Raw genomic sequence first — 21,426 nt, 5'->3', positions numbered from 1 at the left:
AACGCCGTTAGATGAGCCGTCGGTTGCGTCAGCAAATGACGTCATATTGACGTCAGAGCATCTTCTCAGGCGATGGCGACCGTCGGTGTAGTAGCATGTTGCCGGCGGCCACCTCCGTCCGGCAACGATCACGTGCAGCTTCAGTCGTCCAGCCGCATCTGTCCGGCAGCAATTGTGTTGCGGTGCGGCACGACGCAACTTAATCCCATGAATCTGTTTCGGTGCAGCGCGGTAGAACTTAATATTGTAGCCCTGATTCGGCGCATTGCGATGTAGCATAATCCCGTAGACCCCGGATATTTGCGCCCAAGTTCTTTTACTCTGAGGATGTTTACGCCCCGTCTGCTTACACCCACTTCCCTTACACCTTAGGTTATCCACACCCTCTTGCCTAGCTAGTTCCTTAACCCTAATGGAAGTTTCTGGAAAATTCTAGGAGGCATGCAGGGGATGTCAATGCCAGAGCCATGCAACCATGCAGACATGCAGGAAATTAATCACAAGGAGGCATGCAGGTCCAGTTATTGGAGGAGGCATGCAGGGCCATTTCTGGCAATTGATGCCTACTATGAAATCAGAGTAAAGAAACGGAAATTCGCACCATATAAATCCAGGGGTTCACAACCCCAAGAGGTACGGAATCTTCCCCATACAATTATCTGTAAAAAATCCCTAGCTAACTTAAGCATCGAAGGGTTTTTTGCAGGTACACCCCCCCCCCCCCCACGCTATTAAATTGGAGAAAAGAACAGCGGATCGATCTTCAACAAAATCATCATCAAAATCGTGTTTGGGGTAGAAGTAATTTTACCATACAAGCAATTGTGAATTGTTGAATATTGATAGTTGGATCAATATTCCTCGTGTGAGCAAATATTGCTCATTTGATAAGTTACTTAATACTGATAATTGAATCAATATTCCTCGTGTGAGCAAATATTACTCGTCTGAGCGAATATTTCTTATTGAATATTGATAGTTGAATCAATATTCCCCGTGTGAGCGAATACTACTCGTCTGACCAAATATTGCTCAGTTGATAGATTATTGGTAGCATGACCAAATAAAATATTAATTAAAATATTAGTAGATAGACCGAATATTATATAATTAATTATAATGTTGATTGTGGGATCAACATACAATTATTAGCGCTTGAATTTTCTCAGAATTATGATTTGCAGAAGATTCAGTTCAAAACCCTAATTTTGATCGATTGCTGATATGTTGATGACTTACTGAAAATAAGTCACTGAACGAAGGAGGGATCGGCTACATTGGATGATGGGTCGACCATGTAGCTTCCAGGTGCTCGAGTGAGCATGCACCAAAGTCCTTTGTTGAACAGTTGGTGAAAGGATGATTAAATGTTGGTTTAATCATTTATTGAAATAGTGCTCGTCTGAGCGCTAGGTAATAAAATCTAATTATGAAGAGATGAGGGACCGACCAAGGGGAGTCATGGGACCGTCCCTTGGTGGTCGAAGTACCAGATGATGGTCGTTTGAGAAAATTCCAAGTTGGTTGGAAAGAGTTTGGACCCAATATGAGCAATTGAGAGCAAATTAGGTCAAAATTATGGGGATGTATGGGACTGCTCCTTGCAAGCCTTAGGGCCGGCCTTGGTCGGTCAAGGTAGCATGACTGTGTTTCCATGATTTACGTGTCTTAAAAAGTTTTTGTTTTTCTGGTGCGCGTTTGAGCAATATTTTGGATTTTCAGAATAGTTGGATCTTGACTGAAACTCTCGATTTTGCTCGGATGAGCAAGTAGATCTTTTCTCGTGCGACCAATATTTTGAGAATATAAAAATAATAATATTTTAATATTTGACTTGAGTAGCCTAGTCGGTCAAGTGACCATTTGACTTTTTGGCTTTTCCACGGTTTGAGCAATATTTGAGAAAATATTGAAAAACTAGGTTTTTTGCTCAAATGAAAGAGTTTCATGAGATGAAAGAATAATAATATGAGAAAATAAGGGATTTTAAGGTGTGGGACCGGCCACGGCTAGGGCATGGGCGGACGGATAGGTGGCCCGGTCCCTTAGACGCCTCTTATACATTTTTATTATTATTTTTGTTCCCTATTTTGCATAGGTTTTCCTCGTTTGTGCATCATTGCTAAGTACACTCGCATCATTTTCTCGGGGCTTACTCGGTGGTGGCCCAGATGCCCGATAAGTTATTATTTACTATTAATTCATGAAATTCAGCTGAGAATCAGTCATGAAACGGAGTAATAAAATTAGTTGAGTATTTATTACTAATCCATAGAATTCAGCTGAGAATTCAAGGAACGGAGTAATGAGATAAAATGATTATCTATTATAATCCATGGAATCCAGCTGACGATCAGTCATGGAACGGAGTAATGAGATAAAATAGATTATTTTCTAGGAATTCAGTTGATGAATGACACGGTAGAATTAATCTATTTGCAGATCGAGATATGAGATAATTGATGCATCATACTCGTTCTGAGGGGGTCTATAGTCAGGGAACAATGAGCAGCGTGACGTCCTGAAGGAGTTAAGCTCTCTAACAAACATTATGTCTAGGAACCGCCAAATCATTAAGAGATTCTATACACGGTCTCTTTACATAGTCAGGGAACAACGAGCAGCGTGACGTCCAGAAGTAGTTAAGCTCGATAACAAACATTATGTCTAGGAACCTCCCAATCATTTTGATTCAATGTAGAGGTGATGATGAAATGTGTGAAGCATCTGTTAGAGCATAGCTCGGTTGAACCCACCAAGCGTTGGTATGTCAAGTTTGGTTGTCATATTTTAGTGAACCAAAACTCATTTAAGAGTCGCTTGATTAAATGTACTAGAGTCAACTTCTTATAGGTTAGCTTGAAAGTATTAGGAATTGAGACATTACAAGTATTGCGAAGACTTGAAGAAGTGAAGAAGTAAGGAGCTACAACCACAACATCATCCTTCCACTTGAGGTTAGTGATATTTGACTTTAATTATTTCATTCCCTAACGTATCTTTCAAGTCGTGCATATTGAAAACAAAACTGTGAAGCATGAACACTCTAGATAGACATAGTATTAAGGAATACAATACGAGGTTTATTGCTTAACCATTAAAATTTATAGATAAGACATCGACATAATCGTTTGAATGCTATAGTGATTATGTATGGGTATGAGGTGAGGATTTCATCCTAGGAAACAATGTTTTTACATGTGTTTTAAGGAAGTAAGTTCATGAACTTTGTTTGTGAATCGAAAAGGAAATCGCCAGGCGTTATTGGGATTGTTCTTCATTGCATATCTTATGAACGACCAATATGTGTGATTAGTATAACCGCTCATGAATTGTTTGTGTTCTTGGTAAAACTATTCACATGAGGCCTGACTTTTGTATTGGTATGACTTTTATTAGTGAAAACGATCTTAAGTAATCACCTGATGGTATGATCGAGTTTGTGTAGTTTGTAAGACCTAACACTGGGTAAAGGGGAACCGATCCTAGTAAGAGGTGCACCACATCACAAAGGGGAACCGATCCTTGTATGGGTGCAGCAAGGTTTATAACAGAAAGGGGAACCGATCCTATGGACATGTGCAACACGTTTTTAGGCAAAGGGGAACCAATCCTATGGACATGTGCAACACATATGAGTTAGATACCATATATATGTGGAGAACCGATCTTAGTACCTAGTCAACCTAATTTTGGGAAGCTAGTGTGACTATGCACAATACTCACATGGAGGTAGAACTGAAACTTGTTTTGGTAGAACCGTTAAACCCATGATTTGTGATTGAGAGTTCTTAATCAATCGTATAGCTCTTGAAAGTCAGATGAACCAATTCTAAACTTGTTTGGAATCGTGGTAAATCGGTTTCAAGTGTGTAAGTATGAAAGAGGAGTTGCAAAGTAAGGATGTCGATACACTTTGAACATGTGCATTTATGCGTATCTTTTATTGTTTAAAGATATTCCTTAACGGCTAAGAAGGAAGTAAATCCCAGGATCAAAATTAAATAAGTTAGAATCTTTTAATTAAGGTTTTTAATTATATATGGAAAATAAGAATTAGTAATGTGCATTTACTAGTTAAAGATTTTCCAAGGAGATTTTCGATCATTATTTTTGACAAAGCATTTTCAGGAATTATGAAAACCGAATATGAAAATTATTATTAAATATCTTGAGAATATTTTCGGTTTTGGAAATTCCTTGGTGTCCAAACTTCCTTGTCTATAAAACCTTGAAGTTTTCATTTCAGGCAAACTAATCCTTCGTGATAGTAAACTTCCTCTGTTGTACTGTTACTGGTGAAGCCGCCTACTCGGAGAGGAGAGTAACCTAATTAGGAGAAATCTCTTACGACCGCTCAATTTAAAGATTTTTTTGAGATTGAGAAGCTCCAGCGTGTACCGTTGGTGGGTAACTAGATAATTGTGGTTTATCTTTTGTTTTCGATGGATTTGATTGACTAACGGTGGTTGAAATTTGATTGCACCTAGTTTGTTTATGCTTGAGAATCTTCTCTTCTGATATAAGATTCACTCAAATTAGTTCGAAGTTTCGATGGGAATCTTTAGACTGTTGTTAGTTCTAAAGACGATCTTATGATAATCCTTTGTTAACAGACTCCGTTCTGTGTGTGATTGATCACAAGAGATTCAAGTAATTGTGTGCAGGTGTTTATTGAAGATCTAAGAAGATCTGAAGACAAAGAAGAGATAGAAGATTTCTGACTTGGTTATATAAATCTTTGGTGTGCACAATACTTGTTTTGGTAAAAAGAGGATCTCACTATAATCGGTTTATCCTTGTGGTAGACTGGATAGAAAAGTTGAGTAGATCGGCATCAATACGGTTCCTTAGAATTAAAGGTATTGATTGCAAAATCTTATGATTAGTTTGGGTAATCGAACATAAGATAGATCTAAGAACCTGACGAAGGAGTTTATGTTAAGATAAACAGAAGAGCCTTTGTCTGACTCATATCACTTGGTTGAAGAGAGTTGATACCAAACAGATTTGTTGTTCCTTTACTATTTGGAATACGAACCAAGGGAATTGTTCCAAGTACGTAACTTATTTATAAGTTGGAGGCGTGGTAATACAGACGGAACTAGGTGAACTATAGGTTTACTTGCTTGGTCTCAACTATACGAAGTTGGTTTATTTTGTATAGCGGCTTAATCCTGAGAGTATTCAATTCTGGACAAGGTCCCGAGGTTTTTCTGCATTTGCGGTTTTCCTCGTTAACAAAATCTTGTTGTGTCATTTACTTTTGTTTTCCGCATTATAATTGTTTTATTATAATTAAAGTAAATTACACAAACGTTAATTCCTATTTACTTGATAAACAATCCTATTGTGTTTGATTAAGTCCGAACCTTTGTATCAAGTAAACATACTTCGTTGTCGTATTGTCTCGATCTCGTATCCATAGACGATCACACGAAGTGTGAACCGATTAGTTGTATTGTCTCGACTTAGTCCAAATACAATCACTTTCGGAGAAAGGACTTATAGGAAGAAAAAGTTTTATCTTGAGGTATATTTGGGTACCCTCACCTTTTCAATTGGTATCAGAGCATGCAAACACGAAAAGATCTAACAATATGTGTTTGTTGCGATCCATCCTATAAGCACTGAATTCATGTCTGATTCAGTTAACGTTTTGCAAGTGTATGAATACTCAAAAGTTGAAGATGCTACCACTTCGTTAACTCATGATCCAGGAGTTGCGAAAACATCTATGTCTTTTTCTGATGAAAAAGAAGATGCTTATAAAGAGTTGGTAAAACTCTTAAAGCCTATAAAATCTCTATCTTCTAAAGTTCTTATATTCAAGACAGGGACAAATCTTCTTAAACAGGAGATTAGAGAAAAAGACAGTCAACTGCATAGTCTGTCTAAAGAGAAATTAAATATCATTGCCAAATTAGAAGCTCTTGGTAAATCTTTTTCTCTAGGAAAAGAGACACGTCATATGATTCTGACGAATGATTCTGTTGTGATTTCTTCTGATATTCAGGAAACTAAAAGTCCTTGCTCGACTTTTACAGATTGTGATAAAACTGGTTTGGTCACGTATGAAACAGATCAAGATGATGGTAGTTTACCTAACTACATCAAGTCAGAAGAGGATAATAAACCATCTTCTATGTCTACTGATGATAAAACGAAATCTTGTCCAAAGGAAACTTTGAACCGATTCCATGAAAGTAATCTTAAGGAATACACGTTTCAGTCATTTGACAGGAAACTTATACTTCTTCAACATACTGTGGTAAAAATATTGAAAGAAGTTTCATGTCTTAAAAAACTGAAAGACCATTCCTCAGTAGAAAGACAGATTATACCACTACCTGATGAGATCAACTCAAAAGAATCAGAGGTGAGAGTTGATAATCACTTCTGGAAAAAGGTTCCTCCACATTCATATCGAAACAGTTGTTTTGATGAAAAATTCCAGAAGAAAGGGAAAGAGAGAATCTCTGCCAAAAGAAACAATCAGGAATTACCGATAATTGTTTCAGACAATCACACTGACGTGAATCATAAGGAAGTTCTTAGAATGAGAAAATCCTATGAAAATATCATTGAAAGAATTAAGAGAGACCTATCAATCTCTGAAAATTCTCACATCAGTAAGTTTTCTCTACATGATCATATCTCTAGAGCTAGAAAAGATCATCGTCTTGAGAGAAAATATCTTGGGCAGAAATTCCCTAAGAGAAACATGAACTATGTTTCTGATATTCAATGTAAGCTGGAAAAAGCTTACTCAGATGCAACTTAGTTGTATCAAAATTTGTGCACTCTCATCCTCTTCCGTGCTCTTTTTCATGGATGGGAGAGGCACAATAAATTTGGAGCACATCTATTTGTGTAGTTGATTATCAGAAAAGTTGTGACACTTTATGGATAGCTGCAAATCCATGGTTTCTTAAAAAATGTTCATGTTTAACATGATTTTCCACAAATAGGTTTTATTTGGAGTTTTCGAATTTTAATAAACCTTCCAACTTGAAAATTTCGGACAAAAGGAAACGAAATATTTTACTGTAATATTTTCGGTTTCTCGGATTTCGATCTGAAAGTTTCGTTTTAAAGGGAAACTATTTCTTACCTGTATTCTGATACCATGTTCAATCCTTTATACATTTTTATTTTCGAGCATGCCTCCAATAACTCGCAGTATCTCAAAGGCTAATAAGGAGGAAGCTCAAAAGGTTAAAGATTGTCAAGGAATCGATATAGAGAGGAAGAAGAGAATTAGATCAAAAATCATGTCTGATTACGATTCTGATAGTTCAGAAGGATCACAAGATGAGTCATGTCTGTTGGCTTACAATAATCAAGATCCAACCAAAACCAAGTGGATTCGGTCGGATAGTATGTCTTAATATATCCAAGGTTTTGAAGAACTAGAAACCAATCTTGTTATGAATATTCGACATCAAGATTGGTTAAAAGAGAAGATCGAAGGGTCAAAAGGAGCTCTTGCTGAACTTAAGGTTCTAATTGAAGATCTTGAAAAACAAGAAGTGGTTGCAGACAAGTCTCTTGAGACATGCTTTAACAGTTTGAACACTGAAGAAACCTCAGTGAACAACAAGAGCACCACTAGAGATTAAGTTATATGCTGTAATACTTAATCTAAGAAAAATATACTGCAATTTTTGATTTCTTTCATTGATTGTATTAAGTCTATTTATGAATAAAAACTATTACGAATAAAGTTATTTGATTTATAATTTTTCTTGTGATAGTTTTTGATTTACATAGCATGTGCTTGAATGCTTTATTTAAAGTTATGTATGTTTATGAGATGTTTGATTTTGGTTTTATTACCTTGATATTCGATCTCATAATATGAACCCTTATGGTTTGGGTGACTTTTTGATTTAGCGGGATTAAGTTCTAGCCCATGTTGGTAGGCTTTATCAAAGGATCATGAGGGGTCTGATAGAAACAATATGTGAAAAAGTCACAATATGTTGAATCGATTTTGGTTTAGCATAAAATCATATGTGTTTCGTGGGTTTTCAACTTTTGGTTGCAATAGTTAAAAACCGATTTTCAACCTTTCTCTGGTAAAGGTTGGTTGTTGTTATTCTTTTGTTTTGCATAAGGATGACAACATAATGATATTTCGATATCAATTCTCCCTGGAAGAAGAAGATGCGATCATATTGGAGAAGTTGGATGCGAAATTGAGGTAACAATCTTGTTAGTTAATTGTTTTCCTATTTAAGAAAAGCCTAATGTTATTGCTTATATCTTTTTGCTTTTGATTAACAAAATTTCGGTACAATTGATGTTTTATTCTATTATGTGTGTATGGATGTGTGTGTGATTCAATTGGTTCAGGTTAAGAAAAACTATTGTTATCTTACTTTGTTGTGTGGTATCAATTGTTTAGGCTTACAAAATTTATGGTGCAATTGCGGTGCTTTAATGTTTATGTTGTTTCAATTGCTTCCGATTGAGGTGAATAATTATGCAAGTTGATTTGTTTTGGTTTGTATGAATTATTTATGGCTTGACAAAAGAATATGTTTACGGGATGAGTTGTTTAGTCCAATTCGATTCTGGATAAGAGAAAGTAAGTTAATTTTGATCTTAGTTAGACTTATCAAAGTGGAGGTTTCGGTTATTCAAGTCTAATCGAATGCCTTAACAAGAAATGCTAGTCAACTAACCTAGTATTTGGCTTCTTTAAAATCTAAAGGTCTAAGTTATATGGATAATTAGAACCTGATGAGGAAAATAGAGTTATCTTTATTTTGGTCTTATCGAATGAAGCGATTGTATTTGTACAATCGGTTTAGCAAAGGAACTAATATGCTTAGTTGATTTTTGGTTTGCTAAACTAGTTGGGAAAATTGCTTCGGGCAATTATTGCCATGAAAACATATCAAAACATAATTACTTTGTAGTTTCGGTTTTGATATTGGTTATCAAAAATGATGTGTGGAACTCTCGTGCTTGACTCAACAGGTTGCAAGTCTATTTTGAGATTTGTAAGATCCTTTTCCTGTTGTCCTTTATTTTTTTCATTTCTTTGTCATTTTGTGACAAAAGGGGGGAGAAATATATGGAGTAAGCAAGTGATGCTGGTGTCAATTTATATTGATTGGTGTCACTAGGGAAGAAGGACATTGGTGCTTGAACGTTTATCTAACAAATGAGGAAAGCATAGACTAAGGGGGAGTAACATATCATATGATTTGGTATAACAAAGGCGTGAGGATTGAAAATATACCTATCTCCTTTAGGGGGAGTATGGGCTTTGTTATTATAATGTCAACAGTTGTTGCATTTTTAAGGATTGAATGTATGCAGGTTATTTGTTGTTGAATTCGGGAATCAAGCGTATGTATAATGAATTCTTGTAATTTTTTTATCCATATGATTGTAATAGTTTTGTCACTAAAATTGACAAAGGGGGAGATTGTTAGAGCATAGCTCGGTTGAACCTACAAAGCGCTGGTATGTCAAGTTTGGTTGTCATATTTTAGTGAACCAAAACTCATTTAAGAGTCGCTTGATTAAATGTACTAGAGTCAACTTCGTATATGTTAGCTTGAAAGTATTAGGAATTGAGACATTACAAGTATTGCGAAGACTTGAAGAAGTGAAGAAGTAAGAAGCTACAATCACAACATCATCCTTCCACTTGAGGTTAGTGATATTTGACTTGAATTGTTTCATTCCTTAACTATCTTTCAAGTCGTGCATACTGAAAACAAAACTGCGAAGCATGAACACTCTAGATAGACATAGTATTAAGGAGTACAATACGAGGTTTATTGCTCAACCATTAAACTTTGTAGATAAGACATCGACATAATCGTTTGAATGCTATAGTGATTATGTATGGGTATGAGGTGAGGATTTCATCCTAGGAAAAAATGTTTTTACATGTGTTTTAAGGAAGTAAGTTCATGAACTTTGTTTGTGAATCGAAAAGGAAATCGCCAGGCGTTATTGGGATTGTTCTTCATTGCATATCTTATGAACGACCAATATGTGTGATTAGTATAACCGCTCATGACTTGTTTGTGTTCTTGGTAAAACTATTCACATGAGGCCTGACTTTTGTATTGGTATGACTTTTATTAGTGAAACCGATCTTAAGTAATCACCTGATGGTATGATCGAGTTTGTGTAGTTTGTAAGACCTAACAATGGGTAAAGGGGAACCGATCCTAGTAAGAGGTGAAACACATCACAAAGGGGAATCGATCCTTGTATGGGTGCAACAAGGTTTATAGCAGAAAGGGGAACCGATACTATGGACATGTGCAACACGTTTTTAGGCAAAGGGGAACCGATCCTATGGACATGTGCAACACATATGAGTTAGATACCATATATATGTGGGGAACCGATCCTAGTACCTAGTCAATCGAATTTTGGGAAGCTAGTGTGACTATGCACAGAACTCACATGGAGGTAGAACCGAAACTTATTTTGGTAGAACCGTTAAACCCATGATTTGTGATTGAGAGTTCTTAATCAATCACATAGCTCTTGAAAGTCAGATGAACCAATTCTAAACTTGTTTGGAAGCGTGATAAATCGGTTTCAAGTGTGTAAGTATGAAAGAGGACTTATAAAGTAAGGATGTCGACACACTTTGAACACGTGCATTTATGTGTATCTTTTATTGTTCAAAGATATTCTTAACGGCTAAGAAGGAAGTAAATCCCAGGATCGAAATTAAATAAGTTAAGAATCTTTTAATTAAGGTTTTTAATTATATATGCAAAATAAGAATTAGTAATGTGCATTTACTAGTTAAAGATTTTCCAAGGAGATTTTCTATCATTATTTTGGACAGAGCATTCTCAGGAATTATGAAAATCGAATATGGAAATTATTATTGAATATCTTGAGAATATTTTCGGTTTTGGAAATTCCTTGGTATCCAAACTTCCTTGTCTATAAATACTTGAAGTTTGCATTTAGGGCAAACTAATCCTTCGTGACAGTAAACTTCCTTCGTTGTATTGTTACCGGTGAAGCCGCCTATTCGGAGAAGAGAGTAACCTAATTAGGCGAAATCTCTTACGGCCGCTCAATTTAAAGACTTATTTGGTATTGAGAAGCTCTAACGTGTTGGTGGGAAACTAGATAATTGTGGTTTATCTTTTGTTTTCGATTGATTTGATTGACTAACGGTGGTTGAACTTTGATTGCACCTAGTTTGTTTATGCTTGAGAATCTTCTCTTCTGATATAAGATTCACTCAAACTAGTTCAAAGTTTCGATAGGGATCTTTAGACTGTTGTTATTTCTAAAGACGATCTTGTGATAATCCATTGTTAACAGACTTCGTTCTTTGTGTGATTGATCACAAGAGATTCAAGTAGTTGTGTGCAGGTGTTTATTGAAGATCTAAGAATATTTGAAGACAAAGAAGAGATAGAAGATTTCTGACTTGGTTATATAAATATTTGGTGTGCACAATACTTGTTTTGGTAAAAAGAGGATCTCACTATAATCGGTTTATCCTTGTGGTAGACTGGATAGAATAGTTGAGTAGATCGGCATCAATACGGTTTCTTGGGATTAAAGGTATTGATTGCAAAATCTTATGATTAGTTTGGGTAATTGAACATAAGATAGATCTAAGAACCTGAAGAAGGAGTTTATGTTAAGATAAACAGAAGAGCCTTTGTCTGACTCATATCGCTTGGTTGAAGAAAGTTGATACCAAACATATTTATTGTTCCTTTACTGTTTGAAATATTAACCAAAGGAATTGTTCCAAGTACATGACTTATTCATAAGTTGGTGGCGTGGGAATACAGATGGAACTAGGTGAACTATAGGTTTAGTTGTTTGGTCTCAACTATACGAAGTTGGTTTATTTTGTATAGCGGCTTAATCCTGGGAGTATTCAATTATGGACAAGGTCCTGGGGTTTTTCTGCATTTGCGGTTTTCCTCGTTAACAAAATCTTGCTGCGTCATTCACTTTTATTTTCCGCATTATAATTGTTTTATTATAATTAAAGTAAATTACACAAACGTTAATTCCTATTTACTTGATAAACAATCATATTGTGTTTGGTTAAGTCCGAACCTTTGTATCAAGTAAACATACTTAGTTGTTGTATTGTCTCGATCTCGTATCCATAGACGATCACACGAAGTGTGAACCGATTAGTTGTATTGTCTCGACTCAGTCCATAGACAATCACTTTCGGAGAAAGGACTTATAGGAAGGAAAAGTTTTAGCTTGAGGTATATTTGGGTATCCTCGCCTTTTCAGCATCGAATGCTCAGCTGAGAGGCCTTTCGAGAAACATATTCATCATAGCTCTGGGAGGAATGTTCGCTCAGTCAGAGATCGTGAAATGGTTCACGGATCATAAAACATGGATGGTCACATAATTCCTGAAGCCGGGTCAGAAACATGCAGTATCATGATTTTACGATTTTTTCCTTTGTCGAAAATCCACCATCAACACCCATCAACAAGGAGTGTGATAATTTTTGTTGGAAGCAATGATTGCAGGACCTTCTACCCAGAATACAAGATATCCAGGCTCTAAGATACCATTTGTTATGATCACACTAGGAAAGACACAGTAGATGATAAAAAAGAAGAATTGATAATGGTTAACAAAGAAGTTAAAAGAAAGATGATGGGTTTACTGATCAACCCTACGTCCAATTTAGGCTTATAGACGAGCCTTCCATCCAAAAGCAACACAGGAATGCTATTTCTCTTCAAAATAAACTTAATTGATGATTTCCATTCTCTTCAAAATAAACTTAATTGATGATTTCCATTCCCTTCCAAATACTTTTAAAATAGAGAATACGATCAACCGACGACTTTAAACAGTCGGAAACTCTTCCCACTGATTAAACCACGACTCTTAAAAGATGAAAACCAATTCACTTATTCACGTCTACCACTAACTGATTAACTGGACGAAATTCAAATACTAATAAAACAAAAATATCATTGTCTACCAGTAACTAACTAACTAGACGAAATTCAAATATTAACAAAACAAACATACAGTAGAACCTCTCTATATTAATATTTTTGGACATCCACAAAATTATTAATATAGGGAGGTTATTATTATAAAGAGGTATCCATAGAAAATGTACAAATTTAAATTCAATGTATGTCCAATGTATTTGTAGTTATATTTAGAAGATGTATATACATTTTTATAGTTCCACCATCTAGTGCATGTATATATCTTGGAATTGTAGTTCCAAGAAGCTTGTAAGCTATAAACATGCTCGAAAAGTTGGAAAATAAAAGATACTACGCATACGCAAGTTAAAAGATGTTGTAGTGATCCAAAAAAATTACTTCTTCTTCTCAAATAAGGGTAGATAAGTATTTTCTTTAATCATAAATTTAATGTAACTAAATATATATTTTTTAATATAATATTAATTATTACTATTTTTTGAGGTAAATTCTTTAAGGCGGAACTGGAAAAAATCATTAATATTAAACTGGAGAGGTTATTATTATTTCTCACTGGCCAAGTTGGGACCATAAATTTTTATTAATATATAGAAGTTATTAATATATGGAGGTTATACTGTATTATTAAACTTGACCGAACATCGTTAGACAATCTTCTCTGGTTTTAATTTCATTTTAAATTATAACTTTATTGTACAAATTCTGAAAATGACTCTGACTATTTAAACACCAGAAACCGATAACTCACGTAGCAGGTGGCCGACGTATGCATTAACTATCACCTGGCAGTTACCACACACACCAGGCACATGACTCTAAAAGCACACACGCGTTTCATACAGATTTTAGTTTGTTTCCTAACCGTGCTTCATGCTCCAATTGTAGGCAAAGGGAAATTCGACTCTTTTGCGAACTGCAAGGGCTAGTTACATACATAATGCGAATGAGGTTGCAAATTAACACAAAATTGGTTAAAAAGACCACAATCAACAATTTCTGGGTGAAAAAGATTTGTACATTTTGATACTGTTTAAATGGACAAAAATTAAAAAGATACTGTTCAAATGGACAAAAATATAAAAATAGCCAGGATGTAACCAGTATCATCCTACCCATTTTCAAATATTTTTTCTTATTTTTAGTTTATATCAGGATGCATCCAGTTTCATCCTTGTTATTTTTTAAGTTTAAGCCGCGATGAATCCAGTTTCATCCTTGCTATTTTTTTTGTGTCCATTTCACCCATACTAATTTTTACTCGTCCATTTAAACCATGTTTTAAGATTTTTTGGACAAATGACCCATTTTCCGGAAAAATTAAACAGCTATTACCTGATGAGCGGGAGTACATATTGGATGATGCTGTTGTATGAGAGAAAAAGGAAGTAGGTTGTTGGGTATGTCCATATAGCTCGAGCATGAAATGCATTTAGTTCGTTCATTTAAATTTGTTAATATGGGACAGGGCCGGGCCAATAGGGTAAGCAGGGAAAGCCCCACTTTCAGGCAACAAGGCCTAGGAGGCAACAAAAAAATTGCTTTGCATTTTGGGTATGCATCATAATTCAATCATTTTCAGGGGCTTATTCTTAGATTATGTAATATACTAATAAGTAAGACTGAATTGTGTAGTTTTGGTTAGGGCTGTCAATGGGTACCCATTACCCGGAACCGGAACCGGATTCGGTAGACTTGGGTCCGGTTCCGGGTCCTAAAGTTAGACCCATTAGCAACTTAGGACCCGACGGGTAATTACCCGATTGGACCCGAATCTAAACGGATCCAAACGGGTAATACCCCTTGGGTACCCGCGGGTATCGGGTACCCGTTTATTCATACTTTTATTCATGTTTTTGCTAGTTTTAGCTTTGATATTTTACTCGTTTTAAATTTTTCTCTTACATTTAATCTTTATTTAGTACATATAAGAAATAATAATAAATTGTATAAAAGTTATTTAAATCCAAGCCAAAAAGAGACAAATATTAAGTTTTTGAGGTTTTTTTAATATTTTTCTTAGACCCAATGGGTACCCGGGTATTTAAACGGGTCCGATTCTGGGTCCACAAGTGTAGGAACCGGACCCGGAACCGTTAGGACCCGGATCCGACCTTTATAAGTAGGGTCCGGGTCTAGTGATACCCGGGAGGACCCGGACCCGTTGACACCCCTAGTTTTGGTGCTTAAATGAAAGTTTTCTTACCCGTTACATTAAATAATCCATACGAGATAGGAGTTGTTACTAGGATTTAGGAGTAAAGCTAAATAATCCATACCAAATAGGAGATATTATTAGGATTTAGGAGTAAAGTTGTGTAAACCTATTCTAATTCTCATTTTACTATGATTATTGTTGGATCATAATTCTCATTTTAATTTCCCATTCCTCTTTTGAATTCTTGTATATGCGAATTCTCTTGTACTTTACTTTGATTATTGTTGTATCATAGGAAAAAAAAATGATCATCGATGTTTGGTAATTTTTTAGGCCATCAATTTTAGATTAGTTTGAGTTTTTGGTTATAAATTTTGGAGTTGAATTGGACTACATCTCATTATGTTACTACTATCTATACAAACTAAACTAGACGTTACCAGGTTTGTGGTAATTGAATTTGGATTATAATGTGAAATGCAAAAATAGTATTCACCCATCATAATTCTTGTTTACTGCACTGCCTTCACTTAAAAAAAATAGCATTAGGGTCTCAAAATGGAAAGAAGAGTTCTTGTTAGTATAAGCACACCCGCAGTGTGAAAAGATAAATATAGTAATGGGGGCAAAAAAAAAATTGTCGACTTCGGGGCAATAAAAACTCAGGACCGGCCCTGTATGAGATCAAGTGGAGTATTGATGCAGCTGTGATCATTGCTTAAGGTTAGGGGCTACTTTGATCAAGTGATATGTCCTGGTCCAGCCATATGCAATTAAGAAATGAGTATTGAGGCAGCTGTGATCGATTTTCAATGGATTTCTACCGAATACAATTAAATAATTATACGTAAAATTCACATCGATCATCATTCAAGTAGAATCGATCATGGAAATCCCGATATAAAATAACTTGTAAAAAAAGATTGGACCCAGGGATGTGCAGAAAAGAAACGAGTCAAATGGATTTGATGATTGAAAGTTTAGATTAAGTTGTCTAAACATGATTTCTACTACCAATTTAAATCTTTAATCATGGTCATTATAAGTTAACCTAATAGGCATTAGAAAAATGAACCACTTTCTTGTATAGATAGATGGAGCGTGCAGGCATAGTCCTGGTTGTTGGGGGGACCATTTTTATAATATGAGGTATAGCCATGAGGTGTGAGTTTAATTGGGCAACACAGACATGTTTTAGCCATTTAGAAGGAACGGGTTAAGTGCCACCAATGCAATACTATTAGAGACATAAAAAGCGTCTTAGAACAATAGTCACCAATGAAGATATGAACAGAAGCAGACAAACAATAGTTAAGGAGACTGACTGTACACTCATATGGAACTTGTCCATGGCTGATTCTGGTGAAAATATATTCTTGCCAAAGTTTAATCCATTCTAGGATTGAAATCAGGATTTGGATTGTAGGAGCCAAGAAGGACATTGGGAAATCTTTGCAATAAGCATTATCTTTGTAAGACAAGGTCCATATTTCCATGGATAAAAATTAAAAACAAGGTCAGAGAGATTGGGAGAATAAACTCCAAATAAAAACTAAAAGAGATCCATCTTCCTAGTACTGAAGAATAGATTGCATTGTGTAACCCCTCGTCTGAAGAATAAATCCATATACCAAAAGACAAGGAGAAGGTTGGGTGGGGGGGGGGGGGGGGGGGGTGTGTGTGTTAAGTCAAGATGACAATCACTGAGCAACAAAATTGGAAGCCTGTTCCTACATGATTTAGAGGGGAGTTTAATGTGTTTCGAGCAAGCATTATGGAACTGTGGTTGATTCTGAAGAATGCAGAAAGGCCGAGGGCAATGCGGGTTGAAGATCTATGTATTAGTAATCAAGGAAGATGAAAGGACTGTATGGAATTGATATACCTTTTCATGCGTAGCTACAACACATTACTGGAGATGATAAAGTTTGTGTATGAAGGAAAAGATGGTATGAACATAGATGACAGACAGAAATGTAGAAATACCTGAAGAGATGAAAGTTATATTGTGGGTACGAAACAAGACAATAGTGAGATAATGTTCAAAAAATTGGACCTAAAGATGACTGTTGAATGGGGTTTTCATATATTTAATCAGTTTGAACTACGAACGTCGCCTCCAATATTAACACGTGAAGGAACAGGAGGACTCCGACCGAAAAAGAGATGTGGGAGAACAGGTCCACTCTTTGAGAACATTGAACCAACTAAACCAGTAGAGTTAATAGAAGATGGTAATCTAGTCGAATAAGAGATGTGGGAGCCTGTAATAAACTCAGGCTGGAATTCTGATGACGAGGAAGGGGGAGCAGGGGTAGCTAGTGAAGAGCAGACTGGGTAAGGAGAAACTGGCATGTCAACAAGAGCAGGTGCAGATGATCTATAGCTCAACATCTCCATGGGGTGATCAAATTTGCATGTTGGCCCGAACTTGCATATACCATGTTGCATATAGAAGGTGCAAGGTGAAGCCCCCTGCTAACCAATGTAAGAAAATCAGTCGTTATATAGATAGGGTGCAGAACATCTATCAGCAGTGACAGACGAGAAACATTCCAGATAAATGATAAGAAGAGTGTTTTGAGCTAACCATCATTGACTTATTGCAAAACTTAGTAAAATCTGGAGAACAGACGTTGAGTTATCAGGTGGGAAAAAAAAGGGGGGCATATATGAGAGATATACAAGCCAGCTCACAGTTCACACTCACAATAGCGGAGAAAAAGGGTTTAACAGACAAATTATGTGCAAGTTTACAGCAGAGATGCAAAGTGTTTAGGTAAAAAAAGTGCACCGTGCTGATAATCACTAAACATATGCGCATTTTCCTGCTCACATCTCAGGTCAATGACATCAAAGGCATCACTGCATAAGAATTTGATGAAAACAAAGATCGAGTATCATGCATAGACACACAAGTGATAACAGAAAAGTTTTTGCAACACAACTGAAGAATTCAATGGATAGGCTATATTTTGTAGTGTGCTAAAAACTTCACCACTACCCTGGTGAATCAGTAGATTACTACCAATTGTTCCATCCATTAACTGGAGACAAGGGGGTAAAACTTCAGATGATTTCAGACTAGCAATAAAATATAACACTTGGTGCTCTATAACAAGATAGACCCCCTTTGGCATATGCACAAGAATCAAGACAAATTTTAGATGTGGATCACACACCAAAGAACCTGTACAATTTCTGAAGGACTGGCTTCTTGGTTCTCACCAAGCCATGGACTCTATGGTGGAAGACGATATTGAACAGTTGAACAGGGGATCTCCTTTTCGCATTTTACGATAGGGGTCTTTTCTTTAGAAGGTGTTCATTCAGACTACAAACTATTGGTTGGTAAACCTTAGATTTACCCAGCAAATGAAACTAAACTGATCAAAATAAATAAATTTTGATAATCTAACCACTTATAAACTGTCTTAATAACTTCTTACCTTTGACCAAACTAACACGAAGATATGTACATCAGCTATACTTGAGCTACGTGATCGAAATGATTGTAGAGTAAGAAGATAATGACCAAAACTTTGTACTATGCTTTAAACAAGGTTGCAACTTTCAACTAGAAATGTTATGGCATAATCAAAATCAAGAAAGATAAACACAAACTCTACCTTCCAATACAGATGATATAAAGGATTAGGTAACTAAATGCATACCGGGCGCAAAGGAAGACCCATTGTGCTTAAACCAGAGTTTGTTTCCGGTGCGGCCCAATCTGGAGGATGATGGTATTTGCACGAGGTTCCAAATTTACAATCTCCCGTTCTCATGTAGTATTGACATTCAGGTTCACCGGGCCTTTCTGGAAACATGCGCTCTTTCATGCTACTGCTTAAAGAAACAGCCAGGCATGGGAGTGGTCGATAAGGCCCCACATATTCTGTTGCAGAAGAAGATAGCTGTGCTACCCCATAAAGTGGACCTGCTCTGACAGTAGGTTGAGTACCAGGAGATGCCACTGGGCTTAAAGGTGCCTGTGCAAAGTAAGTGATCTCACAGTCAGATTTGAAAGTAATTCCTGGTAATACAACATCAAGTCATATTTGCCAACCTAATACAATTAACCAAGCAAGCGCCTAAAACTAATCATCATTTTCTGGAAGTTTATAAATTATTTTAAAGAATATCAAATGCAGAGATATAGAGAGAGAAGAGGCGTTTATGCATGTACCCGATAAGGACTCCAACCGGAGACAGGAACCATTGCTGGTGGGAGCAACATAGGCGCATAAGCTCCTTGTACATATGAACCAGATAAAAGAGTAGGTCTTGGAACTTGCCAGCTGGTAGGCACCCCTCCATAAGGCTGAGAAGGAACTGAAGGAGACTGCACCATGGGATAAAATGTAGGTGCAGGTGCAAGAGCAGGTGCAGGTGCAGGTGCAAGCATAGAAACACCAGCTGGATTTGGATGATGGAATTTACATGCTAAACCAAACTTGCATTGCCCCGTCTTCATATAATATGAACACTCTGTCTCACCCTGTTGGTGTAATATAAGCAGTCAGTATTACGAGCTTAATTGAAAAACTACTACCTAGATAGCAACAATTAAATTATTGCAAGTGTAACTAAAAATTTCGGAAGTAAGCACGGAATTCTAACCGGTCTAATTGGGTAACCATAATAATTTAATGCCGCAGGGATCATGGTACCAGCTCCAGTTCTCGGATGGTGGTACTTGCAATACACACCAAATTTGCAAGTGCCTGTCTTCATATAAAACTGAAATAACGAACAGTAACATAAGCAGTCCAATAAGGAGCCAAACCTTCAATCCGTTAAAAATAAAAATGAATCAAAATACCGATAATCTAAGATCTAACTATAATCATATCTCGAAGTCATCAGTAGCTATAGTTAGAAGTAAATAGAAGCGACTAGACTAGAAAGTACCTCACAAACAGGCTGTCCCTCCCGCTGTGGATACTCCCCTCCTTGTCTTACAGCTCCCACAACCTTCGTAATGTCATAAAAAATTCAGTCAACATATTCAACACATGTATTCCAAATACAGTAGAGTAAAATGTACACATGGTGAAGCAAATCAACAAAGTTAAATCAAATACAAACAAAAGAACAACTGCTTGGTGTTAAACCTGACACAACAGTCAACAAGCATATGAAACGCATACAAATTTGCCAAAAACTCACATAAATTGGGGTAAACTACATTACAAGCTGACATTAAATCCCTTAAAAAACACCACCAACATTGAACTAACTAGGTAATAACGACATTCAATCAATCGAGAAGTTACCAAACTACTACGATCGCGTGGATGATTATAACGACACCTGTCACCATAACCACAAAAGCCTGTACGCATATAGTAAACACAGTTTGGCTCAGCAGGTCGTTCTGGGTAGGATGATTCCTGGTTACCCAATCTCAACTGTAACATCGCTACTGCATGTCCAAACAACAAACAACAAGATCAAACTCAAACTCAAACCCAAACAACCAAACAAAAACCTCAATTTAATCACATTATTATACAAAAACCCTAAAATAAAACAAAAAAATCAGAATCAAAATGTGAAAGGGAAAGTAAAGAGACTAAAGAGTTGCTACTTACCATCAAGACTAGAGGTTTGAGAAAGTTGAATAGAAGAAGAGTTCCATCCGAATTGTGGATCGGATTCCATAATAAGTTGATTTTTACCAAATCTCTCCATTTTTTTTCTATATATTTAAGTGAGAATTTGCACAAATGTACAGTAAAATATGTATATCAAAACAGAGGAAATTGAAGAGAGAAAGAGGGTAGAAGAGTAAAAATATGAAAATACTTAGTATGAACAGAAGATCTGATGATCAAAGTTGAAGAGAGATGAAAATGTGTTGAAGATACTACGAATTTGTTGTTGTTTTGAGTTTGAGTTTTGAGTTTCAGTACTTCTTTTTCTTTCTCTCTCTCTCTCTCTTCTGGTTCTTTGGTTTCACACTCTCTCTCACTACATTTTGGGATCTTTTTCCGTCAGATCGTTTTTATACCCGCCAAATTAAGGAAAATAGAAAAGGGAGCTTACATTAAAATAATGCTCAATTCGTACCTGAAATGTCTAGTGAACTTTATCAGTATGACCTTGACATTCGTTTTCAACGTTATTACGATAATACCATAAACCTCCCCTCTCGCGAGATAATAATTTGGTTACTTGCTAATGAAGGTGCAAAATGGGTAGATGAATTAATTCATTAATGGTTAAAGTTTATCACCCTGACAGCCATTAGATTGTGTTGTATTTAAGGGTTTTAGGCTTTAGCTACCCGTCACCCCAAATAAATTATG

At 36.2% G+C, this 21,426-nt stretch overlaps 1 protein-coding gene across 2 annotated transcripts; it reads right to left on the bottom strand.

The window, feature by feature from the left end:
* Window positions 1-16,539: 16,539 nt before the first annotated feature.
* On the bottom strand, window positions 16,540-21,126 carry LOC113357495 (zinc finger CCCH domain-containing protein 32-like). Of its 2 annotated transcripts, none has more exons than XM_026600903.1 (7): window positions 20,710-21,126; window positions 20,392-20,540; window positions 20,027-20,089; window positions 19,736-19,855; window positions 19,302-19,613; window positions 18,787-19,104; window positions 16,540-17,590 (listed from the first exon to the last, which is right to left on the bottom strand). In XM_026600903.1, exons 1-7 carry the CDS (start codon window positions 20,807-20,809, stop codon window positions 17,207-17,209), a joined length of 1,446 nt encoding a protein of 481 aa, XP_026456688.1. In that variant the 5' UTR covers window positions 20,810-21,126; the 3' UTR covers window positions 16,540-17,206. The 2 variants fall into 2 exon arrangements, with proteins under 2 accessions (XP_026456688.1, XP_026456689.1); XM_026600904.1 differs by having other exon boundaries at window positions 16,540-17,587.
* Window positions 21,127-21,426: the final 300 nt, after the last annotated feature.

This window comes from Papaver somniferum, chromosome 3 (assembly GCF_003573695.1).
Source record: "Papaver somniferum cultivar HN1 chromosome 3, ASM357369v1, whole genome shotgun sequence".
Taxonomy (NCBI): domain Eukaryota; kingdom Viridiplantae; phylum Streptophyta; class Magnoliopsida; order Ranunculales; family Papaveraceae; genus Papaver; species Papaver somniferum.
The sequence above is the reverse complement of the archived record's forward strand: the minus strand, read 5'-3'. Positions and strand labels throughout refer to the sequence as shown.

Bases quoted from the DNA above. Each gene is read 5' to 3' on its own strand.
- LOC113357495 (XM_026600903.1), bottom strand. From the start codon at position 20,809: ATGGAGAGATTTGGTAAAAATCAACTTATTATGGAATCCGATCCACAA. The intron at 19,105-19,301 runs GTACATGCATAA...TACTTTGCACAG, and splicing joins CCGGTTGGAGTCCTTATCGG to GCACCTTTAAGCCCAGTGGC. The intron at 17,591-18,786 runs GTATGCATTTAG...TACATTGGTTAG, and splicing joins TGGGTCTTCCTTTGCGCCCG to CAGGGGGCTTCACCTTGCAC.